Source organism: Thamnophis sirtalis, unplaced genomic scaffold (genome assembly GCF_051295495.1).
Source record: "Thamnophis sirtalis isolate CommonGarterSnake01/CBP01778 unplaced genomic scaffold, rThaSir2_p1.2 scaffold_6, whole genome shotgun sequence".
NCBI classification, from domain to species: Eukaryota; Metazoa; Chordata; class Lepidosauria; order Squamata; family Natricidae; genus Thamnophis; species Thamnophis sirtalis.
Genome location: NW_028261386.1, coordinates 93,100,445 through 93,122,148, shown reverse-complemented (window position 1 = coordinate 93,122,148; position 21,704 = coordinate 93,100,445). Strand labels below are relative to the sequence as shown.

The 21,704-nt window shown below is 43.1% G+C and overlaps 1 protein-coding gene across 1 annotated transcript in view; it reads right to left on the bottom strand.

The window, feature by feature from the left end:
* LOC148045089 (serine/threonine-protein kinase Sgk1-like) overlaps positions 1–21,704 on the bottom strand; it is an 87,475-nt gene that overhangs the window by 46,335 nt on the left and 19,436 nt on the right. Inside the window, exon 2 of the mRNA XM_087718449.1 lies at positions 2,647–2,862. Coding sequence (XP_087574575.1) covers positions 2,647–2,862 — 216 coding nt within the window. The remainder of the gene's footprint in view (positions 1–2,646; positions 2,863–21,704) is intronic.

Below are 21,704 nucleotides of genomic sequence, written 5' to 3'. Positions count from 1 at the left end.
AGCTAGACCAACATTAGGCTTACACATTTTTTCTTTCAGCTTTTGTGACACCGACAGTGGGGCAATCAGATAATTTCAAGTTCTGGATTTTTATATATATATATATATATATATATATATATATATATATATATATATATATATATATATATATATATATATATATATATATATATATATATATATATATATCTGTGTGTGTGTGTGTGTGTGTGTGTGTGTGTGTGTGTGTGTGTGTGTTGTACTTGTGCTGATAAATAAATAAAGGGAGACTAGTATAGATCTATTTCAAGCTATTTAGCTCTCATCAGCTAGCACAAGTACAACAAATGTAACAAAGGCAGCAGTAAAAATATTGGGTTTCTGTCGTGATGGACTCTTGTGACGAGCCGATAGACAGATGGTGGAGGCAGTTAGCTTCCTCCCATAATTGGGGCATACCAGGGATTGTGACACTAAATATATACCTACCTCCCTGGCTTCAGCTGATAAGGAGGAGGACCTGTGGCTCAATGGTTAAGATATCTGCCTAAGATGCAATACAGCACAGGTTTGAATCCCAGTAAGGGTATGGTTAGCTGATGAGAGCTAAATAGCTTGAAATAGATCTATATTAGTCTCCCTTTATTTATTTATCAGCACAAGTACAACAAATGTAACAAAGGCAACAGTAAAAATATTGGGTTTCTGTCGTGATTGACTCTTGTGACGAGCCGATAGACAGATGGTGGAGGCAGTTAGCTTCCTCCCATAATTGGGGCATACCAGGGGTTGTGACACTACACACACACACACACACACACACACACACACACACACACACACACACACTTGTTGGTTTTCATGGGTGTAAATATGCTGGTCTTGTTGTATTCAGGTCTTTTCCCATGTAAGATTGAGATTGTCTTGGCAATGTTTCAGTGAGGTCTCACTCGCCATCTTCAGGCTGGTGTTTTTGGCTCCGACCACACTTTAAGCCGATTTCCATTTTCAATGGAAATGTGTATTATTCCATTCCATTCAAATAGTCTTAGGCCAGTCAGCTAAACTTTGGAGTCTTTCTTTTATTTTGCTCAGGGTGACCTGGACTTCTGTTGCAAAGCTCTTCCTTGAGGCCCCAGAAATATATAATCATTTGTTTTCTGGCAAATTCACTATACCAGTTTCACCATTAATAATGTTATAATGGCTATACTCCCTATTTTATGAATGCACAGACCAGCATGAGCTCAAGAACAAACTGTGAATGGTTCCATTTTCATCCTGAACATCCTGAATATCAGAATAATGCTGCTGGATCAGACCAAGGTTTACTTATTTCAATAATTTGTTTCTCACAGTGGCCAACCATGTTCCTTTGGGGAGTTGTAAACATAATTAAAATAGTATCCCTCTCTCCTTGGAACTGATCTTTGGCAGGTTGGGGCCTCATGAGTCTATAACCCCCTTGAATTTCCCCAATCAATTTTGAAGTTATCAAAGCTGGAAGGCAAAATGTCTACAACTTCTTGGAACGGAGTAATACTACTAGGCCCTGTGACATATGATTACAATTGCTTGGAGAATGAATCTCAGATGCCACAAAATTTGGATGTAAATTATTCTTCTGACAATACATTGCACCAAATAATAGCTTAATTAATCATGCTTGGATGAATAACTGAACAGTTGGTCTAATTTTTAATATAAAGTTCAGTTGGTTACCCTGGTCTATTGATTACAACTTCTGTCTTAAATGCAAACATATTTAGCCAAAACAACTACCCACATTACTGCAAATTATGAGTGAGTGTGTGTGTGTGTGTGTGTGTGTGTGTGTGTGTGTAGAAGGGGTAGAAGGAATTCATTTGCTTTAAATTTCTATGTTCCCATTAAGACCACAGGCAATGCTTTAAACCGTATCACAGTGTTTACTGTTTCATTTTTATTAAACAATACTGTTGTCTCCCCTGCCTCTTAACATTTCTCTAGAATCTCCTGCAGAATCTTTCACATGATCTGCAAGGAGCCCTTTCACACAATACAAACAGAAAGGTGCTACATTGATTGGGTCAAGAGATGGTTAAGATATGGGGAAGCTGAAAGAACATGTTCTTCCACCTGGCATTGTCTTTCAATGCAGAGTCAACACAGACAATAAAGACTGGACTGAGGATTTCGTGAGAAGCTCAACTGCTTTTGAAAGAACTACCTCACTCTTGCATCAGGGAGCTGCAGCTCCATTCCCATCCCCGTAAGTTTACTATGTTCCTTTATGACCACGTTCTGACTCTAAAATGTAGAAGTCAAGCCATTTGGAAGAAATATCTATTTCATAGGTCTTTGGGGGATTTTTCAGCAAGGGCCCTTTCCTGCCTTGTTTCTAAATTATGAAACGCACAAGGTACATTAGGCCTTTTCCTCATTCACACTGCCTTTCAAAAAGGAGTAAAAGCTGTGTCTCTTTTGCCAGCCTTTAATTGCTACTTATTTTAGCACTGGTTTTTATTGTGCATTTAGAAGTCCTTAGTTGTACTGTACTAAGTTACCACACGTGTCTGGCTGAATAGAAAGGTAGGGTATAAGCCAAATAATTAAAACAGACAAGTATGTGAGATTTCTTAGGGTGAAATCAATTGCTAATATGCAAGAAAGAGGCCTGCTTACATTGCAGCTTTGGGGGCCTTCCCAGGAGCAGGATTCAGAGTCCTGTGGGATTATCCCTTTTGGAAAGGTGTGATCATTGAAGCACATCTGGCAAAACGGGATTTCGATGTCAGGCTCCCCCTGAGGTATGTGCATCACAGTGGTGCCCGGATATTTGAGGCTGCTTGTCTGATGTTTTTCCATGCTAACCATTGGGCTCTTGATCCATCTTCGTACCTGTAAATATAAAACAAGACCTGTAAATATAAAGTCTGTAAAGATAATACCTTTCTTGGATATTTTCTATTATTGCCTTTTTTCCTCATGGAAATGTAACAGTCACGGCGAACAAATTTGGGATGTAACCTTCAAAGAAAATAATAACAGCTTTATAGATTCAGTGGTGATACCTTTTGGAAGTACCTGTTCATTTTTTGGCTCAGTGGATTTTATTTTATTCTGCTCATAGCTGGACTGTCATGCTGATTTACCTTCTCATTACTTTCTGTTATATGGAATGGAGCATAATGGAGATATGTTGGCGGGATTTGAAAGAGTCAATTCTGAGCTTCCAGTGAAGCATCCCCATCCATAACTGCAAGGCTTTAAGTCTCATAAGTCCCAGTCAGCATGATCACTGGCTAAGGTGGTTGGGAATAGTAGAAACTGTGTTAGCCACAGATATGAGCATATTGTAGAAAATTGTCTTCAGCTCTCTATCTTTTCCCCTTCTATCTCCAACCGTCTCTGGCTTGAAGATATTCTGGAATGTTATTCTTTAATTTTTTAAACAATACCATATCAGAAAGATGTCCTCTCTTTTATCTCTGTGTATTTCTTTGTGTGTGTGTGTGTGTGTGTGTGTGTGTGTATCTTTCTTTGTGTCCTACTTTTCCCTTAATCAATGTTTATCCCATGACCTGTTTTCAGTTTAAGTTTTTTATTTTTCCATAGAAAAGACAGCCAATGATTCATTCTCAAGACACTGAAGTGATGTGTATAGCCAAGCTGAACTGTTTATTAAATGCGCATTAGTATTTGTGCAGGTTTTTAAAATTGCAGCCATTGGTGGGGGATGAAGGAAGAAGAGAGCAAAACCATGCTATGGAGAGCAGGGGTTAAACCCTTCTCTTGTTGCAGGGAAGATAAATATTTATTGCTCTTCTCCCAGAAGACAAGCCTGCAGTTGCATGTATCTGTACATGGGGATGGATCTTAAACTGTATTACTAGGTTGCTAAGCTGAGGAGGAAAGCACTTGATGACTAATTAATTACAGTAACACAAGATGGTTTGACCAATTCCCCATGCAACTTCCTGTACCACACACGGTGTCACTCAGCAAAGCAATTGGGATGGCTTTTGTTTATGTGTGCTGGAGTACAGCCAGGCTTGTACTCTGAATGAAGCAATTAACCATTTCATGAATCATCCCTTGTATTGTACTAACCCTGAGAGTAAACCTGGCATTTGGTTGCCAAGGAAGCATGGTAAACAGCTACTATAAAATACAGACTCAAATGGTGACTGATGAGTTACTCAAATCACATTTGTAGGGCTATGGTTTTTTTTTTAATCACATAAACAAATCTCTCTATGGCCACAAAACAAATAAAAAGCATGCCTGCCATTTTTCCATGCTTTCTATGTTTGTATTTCCCACTCCAGAGTCCCTAGTGTCTGCTGATTTGTTTAAAACTGGGTACCTTTGATGTTTCTTTGAGACCTCTCAAATCCTTCAGAATCTCAGAGCATTTGCAAATGGGTACATGATTCAGATCTTGTCTATGTTTCCCAACAGAGCACAGAAAGTACTTTCTTTTTTCCTTTCTTCTTTCTTTCTTTTTCTCTCTTTCCTTCCTTCCTTCTTCCCTCCCTCCCTCCCATGGATTGTTTGTTGCTACTTGTTACAGAGGCATCTTCCAGGATATGCTAATGTCAATGTAATTGTTCCTTTTTCACACTCACATATATCCAGGACGGAACAGCACCCAAATTAGTTTTCTAAGATGCAAAATGCAAATATTCTTTTGATCTAACTTTTAATATATTTACAATTCCTTCATTCCTTAACAAGGCACGAGAATTTTATTACTCTTATTTCTTTAAAAACGTGTCTATGCTATTTGTCTTCTTTGTTTCAAGCACAAAAACTTGATTAAAGAAAAATTGGCAGGTTTGTGTGTCATTCCTTTTGCCAAAGAAAAATGAGTCTATGATTGCTAAGTACATTCTTAAGAGTGAAATCATAACTTTGTGCTGTGACCTATTTACCAAGGCTTGGTAGCATGACATATAAATAAAACAACCCTTGGAAGAACATACATTCAAACTGGAACATAAAGTGTATTGTTGGGTTATGCAGATCGGAGCCTATTTGGTGTTACAGTGAACAATAAATCTGACTAATTTATATCACACCCTGATAGGACCTGAAGGATTTTATAAGCTGATTTGGAAAAGTATGTTTTCCAGCTGCCTGGTTCTTGGTTGGAAAGAGAATGGAGCCTGGAATAGTTTGGGTGCTGGATTATATCAACCCCAATCTCCTAGGAACTGGTCTCCACAAGAGAATTCAAGGGACATTGCCAGGTTCAGATCTTGGACAGGGGTGCTAGATTTCTGGGCTGTTCAAAGGCTGAGACCTGGGCTTCAGATTTCCCAATTTTGTGAGGGCTTTCCTGTCCAGCAAAGCAGGAATGGATGAGAAGAACAGAGATGTAACATAGACAGCAGCTTGAGGGCCTAATTCAGGGCAATTCTGCATTGCAGCCTAACCTTCTTGTCCCTCTTGTTGCTCCAAGCTATTTCTTAAGCTAATTTTAAAAATTCAGTCCAGGTTATGGTAGGTTGGCAACAGGGCTGGTGGTTTGACTGAATCATGTATGCTTTGCATGACTTGAAATGGCCATTCTCCTGTTTCTTGCCATTCTCATTCTCTCTCTCTCTCTCTCTCTCTCTCTGTCTCTCTCCCTCCCTCCCTCCCTCCCTCTCCCCCCTTTCTTTCTCATACTTCTTATTCGCCCATCACCTTCAGAGAAAAGCTCCTGTTGATGCAAGGTGCATTTGCAATGAGCTGGGAGTGCGTGGAGGGTGACATCATCTCTTTCTGCATTGGGGAAATTGAAAGTGGCCAGTATTCATGATGGATAAAGTGCAAAGGCCAGATCTGCCCTGAGCATTGTTCAGCATGATCTGTGCTAGATATCTGAGGAATTCCTTGGCCAGAGGGAAGTGCTGGCCAGTAAGAGCAGAGGGTTGTAGAGGAATGGGGTTTTGGTGACAGGCAAGAGGCCCTGAGAATGAATTTATCCATGGAAGGTAGGCTTCGTACATTTCACTCATTGCTTTTTCTTGTTTTCAGTTCTCATGTCAGCAGCCCGAGATCTACATCCTTCAACCCCAGGGATTTTGACTGATGCTATTAAATGCCAGGTCGGTCTGTCTGATCCACACTCATCCACAATAAATGAAACTGGCTGAGAGAGGAATGTTACATTCTGTTATATTGGTTATAAAAGTCCTTTCCAGGACTCCTTGTTTACCAGCTTCTCAGGGCTTGACATTAGCCTGAAAAAACTTCCCAAAGTAATTTTTTTTTAACAACTTATACCTAGTGTACTTGAGGCAGAGTTACTCTGGGCCTCCTGCTTTCCCTCCCTGGACACCTCTGTAAATGGTCCCATTTCCCATATTCACTATCTTGTTCCTCCTCTGAATTCCCAAAATCTGTTATGCATTTTACCACACTTAAGGAGTGCCATCCGATGGGCTTTGAAAATGGTGTTTGTAGTAGCTGCCCTAACTCTCTTGAACCAACAGGGATATGTCAGCTTTGTTCCTCTTCACTGTCCTTCCTCTTCTGCCTGGCACAGGAAGAGGGTTTGCTATGAATGAAGGTGGCATTTCAAACATTACATTTGAATGTTTCAATTTTTAAATCCTTTTTTAAAAATGTTTGTCATTTTATGAGTACCTGGGGGGTTGGGCTGTTATTTTGTTTTATGTTGACGGTGTTAACTGCCCCTTGAGCCCTTTTCAGGAATGTGTGGCATACAAGCAACGAAAATGATATAATATGAAATATTTACTAGCTCTGTTCCTTTGCTGTTGGATTCTAAAGATATGCTTTATTTGGAATTAAAACTTCTCAGATGTAGCCTAAGAGGCCATGTCAAGCCAAAAACAATATAGGCATGAGGATGCTTTTTGCTCCAGGACAATTATTTCCAGTTAAGTCTTAACTCTGTTCCTGGTTTATTATAAAACTTCCCAGAAACTTAATTTAAATGAACTTGAAAAACAAACCAAAAAGTTCCCATTATAAGCATAAGAAAACTGGAATATGATTACTAATCTAGTAAGTAAAAGCATCAACCATGGCAAGCAAATTAGCGGTTGAAAGAGAAAGCTTTTGTAAAGGTAAATGTTCCCCTTGCACTTTGTGCTAGTCGTTCCCAACTCTGGGGGGTGGTGCTCATCTCCATTTCAAAGCCGAAGAGCCAGCGTTGTCCCAAGATATCTCTGTGGTCATGTGGCCAACATGACTAAACACCGAAGGCGCATGGAACACTGTTACCTTCCCACCAAGGTGGTCCCTATTTTTCTACTTGCATTTTTACAGGCTTTCAAACTGGTAGGATGGCAGAACCTGGGACAAATAACGGGAGCTCTCTCTGTTATGCGGCGCTAGGGATTCGAACCACTGAACTGCTAACCTTTCTGATCAACAAGCTCAGTGTCTTAACCAGTGAGCCACCGTGTCCTGCAAAGGTTTTGTAAGTTAGTAAAAAACATAAATTTTATTTCTTGCTATCAGCTTTTAACGTAGTTGGGCAACTATTAGGACCAACACTTACCCTTATGTAACTATCTTGAAGTATTACCACTAGTCAACTTGCAGTCCTAACTCTTGATGTGCTAAAATATCATCTTCTCATTGCACCAGGTGACAAACAACAATTCCTTCTTTCATTACAACGGACTAGAAAGCCTACATGAATGGAAAAGTTGATAATTTTTTTAAAGAAATGAGTGCAAAAGCTTTCCTGTTGGTTCCAAATTCTGAAGAAATATTTCTGTCCTCCAGCTGATATAGATTTGTCTATTCTACTGTTGGAATCAAGGAAACCTGACTTGATAGTGTTTGGTTAGGCATAGTTTAAGTTCAGTGTTCAGCCAAGACTTGTGTGGTTTGTTAGTTTAGCAGAAGTAGTTTAAGTTTCAGTTCTGAGAGCTGCTCCAAATGAACCCCACAACCCAGAGAAAGTTTTTAAGGTCATTTAAGCCAAGGCTGGATTTTGCCAAAAGCTCCTGGAAACTGAGCAGACATTCAAAGCTCTTGCATTTATGATCATCTGCACTCAGTAAACTTCTTAGCAGTTCTGTCAATTGGCAGACATGAAATCTATCTTGTACTAAGGCTATGTTAAACAATTTAACGAAACACATGCCTATTATCATTGGAACATGCAATGGAAAAAAAGGGATAACATATCACTGACAGTTATCCAAAAACATTTGCAATGTAGACATAGAGCTGCAAAGAAAGGGGTTCTGATTGGCCTTTTCTCTTTCTGCATCGGTGCTATGAGCAGGCTATCAGTATAGTATTGTATACTTTATTGATTAGTCAGTTGAACGTATCAAAGGAGCAGACTGCCACAGCCACATTTGACAGCATGCTTCTGCTACCTAATGCATTACCTTTCTCAGGGGAAAATGTACGGTATATGTTGAGTTTGCTTAAACATATTATATATTCTGCGAAGAAATCTTTATCTGACACAGAAAAAAAATAAGTAGAAGATATCAAGCTGTAATTCTATCTCATGGAGATTTAAAATGGCAAAGGTTGCATGGCACCATTGCCCTGCTAGCTCCTCCCCTTGGCATTTGAGTAACATCACAATGCAGATATAAAAAAATGGGTCTCCACTGCTAATCTATCAACAGCACAATGCTGCTTCCATCAAATTGATTTGTTTCTTCCTGCCTAAAGATTGGTGGTACTATCAGAAAAACTCCACGTTAGATGCTGCTGCCGCCGCCAGCTACAAAGTTGTGTCTGACCCATCATGACCCCATGGATAACATTCCTCCAGGCCTTCCTATCCTCTACCATCTTCTAGAGTCCATTTAAGCCCATGCCTACTGCTTTAGTGACTCCATCCAGCCACCGTATTCTCTGTCGTCCCACTTTTGTTTTGCCCTCAATCATTCCCAGCATTAGGCTCTTCTCCAGTGAGTCCTTCCTTCTCATTCGGTGGCCAAAGTATTTGAGTTTCCTCTTCAGGGTCTGGCCTTCTAAAGAGCAGTCAGAGTTGATCTCTCTAGGATTGACCAGTTTGATTGCCTTGCAGTCCAAGGGACTCACAGGAGTCTTCTCCAGCACCATAGTTCAAAGGCCTCAACTCTTTGGCACTGAGCCTTTCTTATGGTCCAACTTTCACAGCCATACATTGTAACTGGGAAAACCATAGCCTTGACTATACGGACTTTTGTTAGGAGGGTGATGTCTCTGCTTTTTAGTATGCAGTCTAGATTTGCCATAGCTTTCCTCCCCAGGAGCAAGTGACTTTTAATTTCTTGGCTGCAGTCCCCATCTGCGGTGATCTTGGAGCCCAGGAAAATAAAATCTTGTGAACCACTGTAGTCGTCAAGCTAGGTGGTTAAATGAAACTGGCTTCCCCACATTGACTCTGCTGATTAGAAGGTTGCAAAAAGTGATCACATGACTCTGAGACACTGCAACCGTCATAAATATGAGTTAGTTGCCAAGCATCAGAATTTTGATCACATGACCATGAGGACATTGTAACGGTCGTAAGTGTGAAAAATGTTCATAAGTCACTTGTTTCAGTGCAATTGTAACTTTGAACAGTCACTAAACAAACTTGTAAATTGAGGACTACCTGTAATCACTGCATACCAATTTATTTCACTTTTGGATTGACTTTCTCTGTTATCCCCAATGGAATAGTTCAGGAACCAAGTTAGGGTTTTTTTTCACTTTTCCAGTAGGGCATAACAAAAATAAAAAGGAAAACAACAAGCTACGATTTCATTCTAAACTGTAAAACTTACCATTTTCCTAATAGTTACATACCTGTGTTTCCCCCCAAATAAAACTGGATCTTATTTTCCTTTGGGTCCCAAAATAAGCACTAGGGCTTTTTTGGGGGGGGTCTTATTTTTTCCCCATCTACACGAGGCCCACTTCTTCTGCTTGCTTATGGAGGAGTAGGAGACCGTGTGGAGCGCCAGTGCTACTGCTGTAAGGTGGAGGGAGCTGCCCCATTCACCCCACACTAGCTTACCTCAGGGCCCCTGCAGTCTGCCCACCCATGCCCCAACACCTCCCTCACCTCACAATGGCAGCTACAGCAGCCCAATCCAGCAGGACCCTGCATTGGCTGCTGGCCCACTTCTGCTTGCATGTGGCCACAACAGAGCAGGAAGTTGAGCAATGCACTGGTGCCATGGCCACTATGTGAGGTGGGATGGATGGAGCTGCCCCATGCACCCCGCATCAGCTTACCTCAGGGCCCATGCAGCCAGGCAATCCATGCCTTGACACCTGCCTCATGGCCGTAGCCCCAACACACTATTTAGCTTCCTGCTCTGTTGCAGCTGCGAGCAAGCAGAAGAATTGGGCCGGTGGCCACGTGGGCTGCTGCATATGACTGCTGCTGCTGCGAGGCAGATGTTAAGATGTGCATGGCCTGACTGCAGGGGCCCTGAAGTAAGCCAGTGCGGGTGCATGGGACAGTTCCACCCCCCACCTCGTGGCTGCGACACCACAAGCACCAGACAGAATGGGCAGGCAGCCAGTTGCACAGGTTCTTAAGTAGGGCTTATTTTGCAGGTAGGGCTTATAGTAGATGCAGATGTAAAAACATGCCCGGACTTATTTTTGGGATAGGTCTTATTTTCGAGGAAACGGTATTAATTTGAAGTGAAAATTAACAAACAAAGGAGTTTTTCATTTAGAACTAACCTAGGGATGAGCAATCTCAGGTTATCTAAGACTAAATGAGTCACTGTTTAGGCAGTGAAAGAGAATTAATGCAATGTTTCTCAGCATGTTTTGTCTGCCTCTCTCTCTCTTCTTCCAAGCCAGTATTAGCTAACTGCTCTACAGGTGTCAGAGCAGAAAAGCTTGTTTGCAAGTGTGCAGTTTTACAATACAATACAATACAGTACAGTACAGTACAGTACAGTACAGTACAATACAATACAATACAATACAATATAATAGCAGAGTTGGAAGGGACCCTGTGGGTCTTCTAGTCCAACCCCCTGCCTAGACAGGAAACCCTATACTGTTTCAGACAAATGGCTATCCAACATCTATCATTTTTTATAGATGATCTTCTTGCTGCAGGGAAAGTGATAGAAATACAGGTAGCCTTTGATTTACAACAGTTCATTTAGTGACTGTTCTAAGTTACAAGGGACTGAAGAATATGGCTTATGACCATTTTTCACACTTACAACCTTTGTAAGTCCCATGTTCACCTGATCAACAGTCAGATGCTTGGCAACTGGTTCATATTTATGACCCCAGGTTCATGTAATCCTCTTTGACAAGCAAAGTCAATGGGAAAGCCACATTCACTTAACATTTATGTCACTAACTTATCAACTGCAATGATTCACTTAACAAATGTCTCACTTAACAACAGAAACTTTGGGGTCAATTATGGTTGTAAGTCGAGGACTACCTGAAGCTAGATTCAGTTCTAAATCCCAATTTCTGTTATGAATTTCAAAGAATGATTTTGTGCCAGTCTCTTAAGGTTGCTAAATAAATAAAAAGATACGGCATCCTGAGCAGCTTCCAGAAAAAATGGGACATAAATATTATGAATGAATCTCTGGTAAGTCACTTGAATACAAAACAGTCATTTTACCATAGCATCCTTCTTTTAAACTCAGTTTTAAACCATAAAAACCTGAAAAAAGAATCATTATTCATCTATAGAAGAACAATGATCCTCTATCAATCCTAACATAAATACCCACATACACCGTGGTAGGGCCATGGTGGCACAATGGTTAGAATGCAGTACTGCAAGCTAATTCTGCCGACCACCGAGTGCCAGCAATTCGAGTCTCATTGGTTCAAGGTTGACTCATCCTTCCATCCTTCCGAGGTAAAACCCAGATTGTTGGGTACATATGTTGACTCCATAAAACTGCTTAAAGAGAGCTGAAAAGCACTGTGAAGCGTATATAACTCAAAGTGCTATTGCTATTGCTACATGATGAAGTTTCATCACAGATGTTGCTGTATGATTCAATTACCAGACTAATCAAATACTGTACAGAGGCTACAGTCTCATCCTTCAATTTGCTATGACTCAAACCGTGCAAATTGAAATGGTCCTATATCTTGGTTTCATATGTGGAGGCACCTGATCAACCAATACTAGTAGCAATACACAGGTGAAATATGGGGATGCAGATTCTGAATTTCTTTCATACACTCTTTTTAAATACAACTAATTCATTGAATACTGTTCTATGTAAAAGTGCACCAACAATATTGTTCATAATCTCACTAATGAGAGTTGGGAGGTCTACTTCTCCAAATAGCTGCTGTGGTATACTATTTAGATGGTATAAACTAAGGTTTAAGGGGGGCCCTGTGGAAACCTTTATTGTGTTATGAAGCCCTCTGGTTAATCATGGGCTAAACTGTCATTTTTTTCAGCCTATACTAACTTACATGGTCTCTTATATATATGTTGGACAGCTATATATTGTAAATCTATTTAATAGACAAACATTTGTCCTAGATAAAATGAAGGCAAAATAAGCACATCCTATGCAGTGGTGGGATTCAAATTTTTTTACTACCGGTTCTGTGGGCGTGGCTTTATGGACATGGCGTGGCTCTATGGGCATGGCAGGGGAAAGATACTGCAAAATCCCCATTCCCTCCCCACTCCTGGAGGAAGGTTACTGGAAAAAACCCATTCCCTCCCCACCTCACTAATCTGATTTCCAGCTCCATTCTCCTGTTCAGGGCAACAAAAGAAGATCGGTTGGGAGGCTGGGAGGCAGTGGGGGCAAGGCCAGCCTATTTGCTGGTTCTCTGAACTACTCAAAATTTCTACTACCGGTTCTCCAGAACCTGTCAGAATTGGTTGAATGCCACCTCTGATCTTATGTTGTTCTCAATGTTCATTATGGACTGCAGGTTACTATGTCCACCTTCAGTCTTAGCTCTGGTGAAGCCTGTATCTAAGGTAGCTTTTTAAAAATTGCCCTGCTATACACATAACTTGTGTTGTTTTTCCTGCTATGAATGTGTGTTATTAGTTTGTAAAGTTTCTTTTGGTGAATAAACTCCACAGCATAATGACAAGCTGTACAGTATGCATGAGACTGGAATGGTACATTATATCATAGAGAGCAAATAGGAAGTTATTTAAGATTTCATTTTGGCCCTGATACATCCTCAGGTTATTCTTCTGGGTCAATGTTTGAAAATAAAATGGCTCAAGTTTCCTTCACATTTAAATTATCCCATCCAAGGAAGAGATAATAAGTATATGATAGTAGGTTCATGGGGACACCAAGTCTGTTGTGATTATCTAATGAAATGGGGATGTCCTTTCTAAAATAACTTCCTGAATTTTTAAAGGTGTATTTGCATATTCAAAGGATGTAATCAGTTATGGGAAGTGTGGAAGGCCTAGACAGGAATAACATGTACTATGAGCAATCTTCATTTAATTATAGGAATTGTATATGTCTCCTGTTATTTCAATATTGACTGCAGGCAATTCTGTTGGCATATTATCTGAACATATAGAAATAATTGTCAATAGCTATAACTTGAAAGAAATATATTACTTTCAGGCTGGTAATATTATTAGGATATTAATTTTATTATACACACATATATGCATAGATAGACAATCTAGATGTGGTGGCCTTAGGCAGCTATAATTTAAAGTGGAATATTTTATAGGCCAATATATCTTGTCTTTTCTCCAGGAGCAAAAGGTAGCATATATAGCACGGCTTATTGAAGTGCACCAGCTCAGCCATGGTTGATGATCATTAATAACTCTCTTTTGGATGAGGGACTAAGTGAGTGAATAAAGTGGGACCTGCATGTTGGTACTGCTAGCATAGCTGGGCAGTTGACTCCATAGTGATTACAACAGTTGTGTGTAGACTCCCTGGTGCAGCAGCAATGGGCCTTCCTGAGGTATGGAGTCATTCTCAGTTATGATGGCTCACTGTCTTAATAAAGAAAGGTGCTAGCAGACTAGACCTAGATTCTCTGTCCAAAGCATTTGCAATTGTTCTTGCTTTGCATGTTAGTTTCCCATTTGCGGATCTCCGTGCATCCATGCAAAACTATTTGCAGAGCCAGTGGGCTCTTTCTCATAGATGCATTAATAGACATTCCTCCAGTCCTTGAATCAGCAAAACAACATGATAGCATAAATCCTGCATTCCTAATCACCAACCTCTGTTCTGCTTTAGATGAGGCCAGAAACTGGTGTCATTCATTCAGATTCAATATAAGAAGTAATTGGTACATTCCCTTAATTTTGTTTTCTCGCTTAACAGTAGATGTTGGTGGCAAAAACAGGCAGCCCTTAATATGTGGAGTGCTCTTAGCAAGAATATGTGGGTGCCTAGAATGGAGGATTTAGTAATTTTGCAAGTTGTCTGTGAAGTTGGGAAGCATTGGAAGTATTCATACTCATGACTGACAAACAGGGTAGTGGAGTTGTTAGAAGCATTGTGTGTAGAACAGAGGTGTCAAACTGGTGGCCTTTGGGCTGGATGCATCACACACAGGCCACACCCACCCCAGCTCCATGAATGGGCAAACCATCACAAGATGTCATGTGATGGCAATGTGACATGGTGAGTTTGACCCCCATGATATAGCAGATGACCAGGTTGAACCTGAGAGAGGGGTCAAATGCATCATCAGTCTTCAGTTCCTTTGCGCCCACAAGAGATCTAAGTCCAGCCCACCTTGAATTCCATTGACTCTTATCTACCATATATTGACTTTGACTGTTAGTAGTTCAGATTCTTGTAGAGAGCACAAGCTTGCAATAAGTTTATATATATATATATATATATATATATATATATATATATATATATATATATATATATATATATATATATATATATATATATATATATATATATATATATATATATATATATATATATATATATATACGGTATATTGAACTGCCTGGACTTCCTGATTTTCCCATGCTTGACACTAAGTACTTCCTGTTACTTGCCTCCAAGATCTGTCAATCAGCTAAACTAGCCCTGCTAAACTCATGCAAAAAACAGCCTGACACAGCCATAGAGAATGAATTGCATGAAACACTGGTTTAGGTTTTAGGTTTAGGTTTTATTGGGATTTATATGCCGCCCTTTTCCCTGAGGGGACTCAGGGCGGCTTACAACCACAGGGGAGGGGGGTGCAAGGTCAAAAACAAAACAATATGTGCACAAAGAAAAAATAATAAAACACAACTTTCATTCAGCGATCAAACACTCGGGCGGGTAATTGGAAACCTATCCCCAGGCCTGCTGGGAGAGCCAGATCTTGAGGGCTGCGCGGAAGGTCTGGATAGTGGTGAGGGTACGGATCTCCATGGGGAGCTCGTTCCACAGGGTCGGGGCGGCAACAGAAAAGGCTCTCCTCCGTGTGGTCGCCAGTCGACATTGACTGGCAGATGGAATTCGGAGGAGGCCCAGTCTGTGCGATCTAATTGGTCGATTTAGGGAGGTAATCGGCAGAAGGCGGTCTCTCAAGTACCCAGACCCGCTACCATGGAGTGCTTTAAAGATGGTCATCAGTATCCTGAAGCGCACCCGGAGACCAACAGGCAGCCAATGCAGCTCGCGGAGGACAGGTGTAACGTGGGCGAACCGCGGTGCGCCCACTATCACTCGCGCGGCTGCATTTTGGACTAGCTGCAGTCGCCGGATGCACTTCAGGGGCAACCCCATGTAGAGCCCATTGCAGTATTCCAGTCTAGAGATCACAAGGGCTCGAGTGACTGTTGTGAGAGCCCCCCGGTCTAGGTAGGGCCGCAACTGGCGGACCAGGCGAACCTGGGCAAATGCCCCCCTGGTCACAGCTGACAGCTGGTGATCGAAAGTCAGCTGTGGGTCCAGGAGGACTCCTAAGTTGCGGACCCTATCTGAGGGGTATAAAATTTGACCCCCCAGCCTAAGCGTTGGTATATTAGCCAAATTATTGGGGGGGAAACACAACAGCCACTCGGTCTTATCCGGGTTGAGTACCAGTTTGTTAGCACTCATCCAGTTCCTAACGGCCTCCAAACCCTGGTTCATCACGTCCACCGCTTCATTGAGTTGGCACGGGGCGGACAGATACAATTGCGTATCGTCCGCATATTGATGGTATTTTATCCCGTGCCTCCGAATGATCTCGCCCAGCGGTTTCATGTATATGTTAAATAGTAGGGGGGATAGGACCGAACCCTGAGGTACCCCACATGTTAGGGGCCTCAGGGACGATCTCTGCCCCCCGACCAACACCGACTGCGACCTGTCCGAGAGGTAGGAGGAGAACCACCGCAGAACAGTGCCTCCCACTCCCACCTCCCGCAGTCGTCGCAGAAGGATACCATGGTCGATGGTATCGAAAGCCGCTGAGAGGTCAAGGAGAACCAGGATGGACGCATAGCCTCCATCTCTGGCCCTCCAGAGATCATCGGTCAATGCGACCAAAGCGGTTTCTGTGCTGTAACCAGGTCTGAAGCCGGACTGGAAGGGGTCAAGATAGCTAGCTTCCTCCAAGGCCCGTTGAAGCTGAAAGGCCACCACCTTCTCAACAACCTTCCCGATAAAGGGAAGGTTGGAGACAGGACGAAAGTTGTTTAAGATGGCTGGATCTAACGATGGTTTCTTCAGGAGGGGTCTCACCACCGCCGTTTTAAGTACGGCGGGGAAGTGCCCCTCCCGAAGGGAGGCGGTGACAACCGCCTGGATCCAGCCATGTGTCACCTCCCTGCTGTTAGCCACCAGCCAGGAGGGACACGGGTCCAAAATACAAGTGGAGGCACTTACAGCTCGAATGGCCTTGTCCACATCCCCAGAGGCAACTTCCTGGAACTCAACCCAGAGCTGATGTAACAAGTAATCCTCCTGTGACTCAGCTGGACCTACTGCGGTGGAGTCCAAGTCCGATCGAAACCGAGCTACTTTGTCCGCCAAGAATTGAGCATAATCCTCAGCCCTACCCTGCAAGGGGTCTCCCGCATCCCTCCTATTAAGGAGGGAGCGGGTTATCCTAAACAGGGCGGCTGGGCGCGACTCGGCGGACGCAACCAAGGCAGAAATATAAGATCTTTTTGCGGTTCTTAATGCTCGGACATAGTCCTTGGTGCAGGTAGTTAAAAGTGCTCGGTTCGCCTCGGACCTATCGGACCTCCACTGGTGCTCTAGGCATCTCCTCCGGCGTTTCTTCTCCCGGAGTTCCTCGGTGAACCAGGGAACTCTCCGGGATCCACTGACCCGGAGGGGCCGTAGCGGCGCAATCCGGTCGAGAGACTCCGACGCCGCCGAGTACCAGGCGGCAGCCAGAGTCTCCGCCGAACTGTGGGCGAGAGTATCAGGAATAACCCCAAGCTCCGTCTGGAACCTCAAAGGGTCCATAAGTCGCCTGGGGCGGAACCACCTGGTCGGTTCCTCCTCCCTACGGTGGGGGTATGGCCTCCGGAAGTCAAGCCTCAGTAGGCAATGGTCCGACCACGACAGGGGTATGATCTCATTACCCTTCAGACCAAGATCACACATCCACTGCTCCGAGAGGAATACGAGGTCGAGCATGTGACCCGCTGCGTGGGTTGGGCCCCGAATTACTTGGGTCAAGCCCATGGCTGTCATGGAAGCCATGAACTCCTGCGCCCCGTCAGAGCGTTCACCGAGCGATGGCAAGTTGAAATCCCCCAGAACTATAAGCCTGGGGAACTCAACCGCCAGCTCGGCTACTGACTCGAGGAGCGAGGGGAGGGATGCTGCAACGCAGTTGGGAGGCAGGTACGTTAGCAGCAAACCCACTTGACCCTTGAGGTCCAACTTTATCAGCAGAGACTCACACCCGACAAGCTCCGGAGCAGGGACCCTACGAGGTAACAGAGACTCCCGGATTACAATAGCCACACCGCCACCCCTTCCCTGGGCTCTCGGCTGATGAAGCACCTGAAATCCCTCTGGGCACATCTCTACAAGGGGGACTCCTCCTTCTGTGCCCAGCCAGGTTTCAGTAATACATGCCAGGTCTGCCCTCTCGTCAGTAATTAAGTCCCGGACGAGGGGAGCTTTATGAACAACAGACCTGGCATTTAGCGACAACAGCCTGAGACCAGGGTCCTGACTACTCGCGCCATCTGGTCTTGGAGTGGGACTCCTAGGGCCGGAAGGAGGGATCTCTGTAATGTAGCGAACCCTCCTTCCCCGGTAATGGCCAGCCCTAAGGTCCCCGCCATATCTGCCTCTCCCTGTCACGACCGCTATGCTCCGACCCACTCCCATGTCCATGGTCCCCCCAACCACCCCAGTACCCCCCGCCTTCCCCAGCAGGTCCTCCGAGTCAAACATTCTCATTTATCCACACTAACAATTCCCACGTAGAAATTTAAAACATATAAAATACAAGGGTAACAATTACTAAAAGTGGGCCATTCATTCAAATCCAGCCAACTCCCATACACTCAGCATACTATTTAAAATTGCGCAGCTATAATATATAATAATATGGAAACAGTGGAGGAAGCGATGGTCTGCTCCTCTCCCTTCTTCTTATGTCCTGGGAAAATGTCCTTAGCCACCAAGTTAGAAGTACGTAGTGTATAAGGTGGCTATATATGAACAAGATTAAATGTAAAGTTCCAAAGTTCGTGAACGGTAACCATGTAGTCCTACCCCACTGGTGGAGGTTAGCGGGCTGTATATTCCAAAGTCTCTTTCCCAACGATGTATAAAGGCCCCAATGTAGGAGACCAGAGATCAAGACTGACTTGCACCGCTCTTGCAAATGGAAGGAAAAATGCTGATATTTTCGGGGCTCAGTCCTTGTCCCTGCAGCCGCCATCCTCTATCGCTCCCTGCCAGTTGGCCACAGTCTTACTCCTCCTAATGATTAAGTGAGCAGGGAGCAAGGTCCGGAGGGGCTACAATGATGGTAAATAGTAAAACAGCAGATGATAGATAATAAGGCAGGTAACTGATAATAAAGTGAGCAGAGATAGATCCGAGGGGGGGGGGCGTCTAGGACAGCAGCAAGCACAGCTAATCAATATAGCCTCCGACAGCCCCCTACTTTAAAGTAAACTGAGTTAGAAATTTAGCCCCTCTCAGCTCACTAGCCACCAAGACTCACAGACACAGGCACAATCACTCAGCTCCAGCAAAGTCCGGAAAGGAGGATGTAAAAATGTAACGCTGTGAGTCAGCTGTTTGGCGCCGCCATTTCCTCCATGCTTTCCTCCACGCTTCCCTTCCAACTTCAGCAGCTGCTGTTCCGCTGCTCTGGGACGACTCTGGGACGACTAATAGGACCAGGGGCCAGCAGGTAATTGGCCAGGGGGCTCACTAGCAGCACCAGGGGCTTCCAGAAAACCACAGATGGTAAAGTGGTAGGGGAGGCTCCGAACGCCCGCGCGCCGCTCTCACCGCCGCGCGCCGCCGTCGCCGCCGTCCTCGCACAGCTAGATAACCCGGGCTGCCGGTATAACGAAAATGCGAGCCTCTGGATTTCAGCAGGTCCTGTAGGTTCCGCAGCTCTTGGGCTCTCCCAGGAGCTGTTTCCAATAGTTTTTGCGGTCCGTTTGGAGGCTCCCCGGTGCTTTTTCGCTAGGTTAATGTGGAGCGAAAAAGCCCGGTCGCCATTCCAAACCCGCACATGCGCAACTCTCACTGGAGTTGCTTCCTTTTTTGTATAGTGTCCCGTTAATGAGGCTGTAGTACAGACATAAATTCATTCTTCATAGGATTGCCTAAGTACATCTGAATTGAATTGTGTAACTGAATTATTCTTTTGTTTGCTATAAGTGACTAATCCAGGTTCTGGTTTCATGGCCAGCAGCACCTGATAATAGTCAATGGAGTATGCAGAATGATAAAGAAATAGGCAAAACAATATCCCTTGCCACAAATATAGAAATGGCAAATGCAGATGCCATGTAATGCTTCTGGTTTCTAATAGTGGAAAACAAAAAAAGTATTCTTTTGGACAGAACCACCAATACCACAGCTGGCAAATCCTGGCTTGAATGTAGATATTTTTAAAATACAGGTCTAGCACTCTGTCAAAAGACAACTAAACCCATTTATATAAGAAACCCATTTAATATCTGAGCATTCCTTCACAAAGGGCTGATGTTTAATGGCATGCTGCCTGCTAGTAATAGCTACACAATCATTTAAATACAGTTCAATCTTGTTTTTATTAAACTACCGTATAAACAAGCTCAGACGTTATTTGTTTCTTGAAAATGACAAAGTAATCTACACTCCGGACATGGCTGTCATTACATATTTTGTTGGTAAGCCTTATGCATGCTGGCTTCCAACCACCTCAGGCAAGTTGCCCAAATGGAGGGCCAAGCCACAAGATAATAACACTTTACAATCCACAGACGGTTCTGAAGTTAATAAGTCAATGGCATTCTCAAAGTGATTTTTGCTTATGTGGTAACCTGGTTAGGGAACAATTCAAAACAACAGCTGCCAGTTAGAAAGCCAAAATGAAAAATATTTCCTCCTTGAAGGAAGGATAGAGAGTATAAATGAAAGACTCAAAGAGGAATCAGCACTAAAAGTATAAAAGTAAAAGAAATATTCGGCAACACAATAAAATCAAAGTTGCAAACCTAGTTATTAAAAGTGTAACCATATTCCACAAAACCCAAGAGGAAGATAATCTCATGTTGCTCATCAATGAGCCACTCTCAGAGTGAAATTTACAATCTGCAAGATAAACAGCAGGTTCAACAGAGGGAGTGAGATTCCTATAGTCATCCTGAAGACTCCAATAGTTCCCTTCTATTTATATACTACTAAAACTCTTGTTGGGTGAAACACTGCAGGGTAACAGTTTTTGAACTAAGGTATCTTTAATGTGCTAACCTACAAAATGCTTACAAATTTCAGGACCCATGACTCCCAAGAGAATGAAATTTGGGTAGGCTGTGCCTGCTTCAGTACTGTGGGCTGCTGGTGTGGTCAACTAATCTTTATTTTCAATGTTGTGTGACAGTTTCTCAGCCAGTCTTGCAATCCCTCACTCCTGCTCCCACTCAGCCTGACCTGCCTTTTGGAAAGGGAAGGGGAGAAGATTTTTGATGCTCAAAGCCAGATTCCCACAAGGAAACTCAATGGGGAAGCCTGCAGGAAATCGGAAGTCACTTCTCCCACTGCTCCCCCACCCAACCCTTGGACATTCTGTTTTCCTGATCAGCTAAGGAAATATTTCTGAAATGATGACTCAATGGGACACAGGTTGTCTAGTAATATTTAAACAGTGGCTTTCCAAAGGCAGCAACTCTGTTCTTGCTGGAATCACTTATTGGCTACAAAAAGTATTGCTTTGCAAACACTCCCATAGGGGTAAGAAGATTCTTCCTGCATGCTTAATCTCTAATATATGTCAATTCTAACCCAAGCACACTGTAGAAATAACTTCAAAATCACACCAGATGTGTATTGTCTTCAATGAACTCTGCACCCTAGCTAGCTATCTCTGATCAGGTTGAAGAACTGGCAACTTCTATTGGGTAGCCTTTTCAATCTTCTCAATTTCAATGCCCTATTATTCCAAGGGAAATTAGCAAGGTCTCCAAGTGTTCGATTTGGGCTAGATTTGTTAGACAGAGTTTGGAGGAGACAGATTGCTCTTATCTTTATTGGAAATGCGCATCAAAATACATATTATGTTATTATTTGCTTGCCTTTCATGCTGAAAGAGCTCAAAAGAAATTCAAAAAGATCATCTCATGAATGACAATTAGTGCCTGGAGGGGGAGAATGGTGAGGAAGAACAGG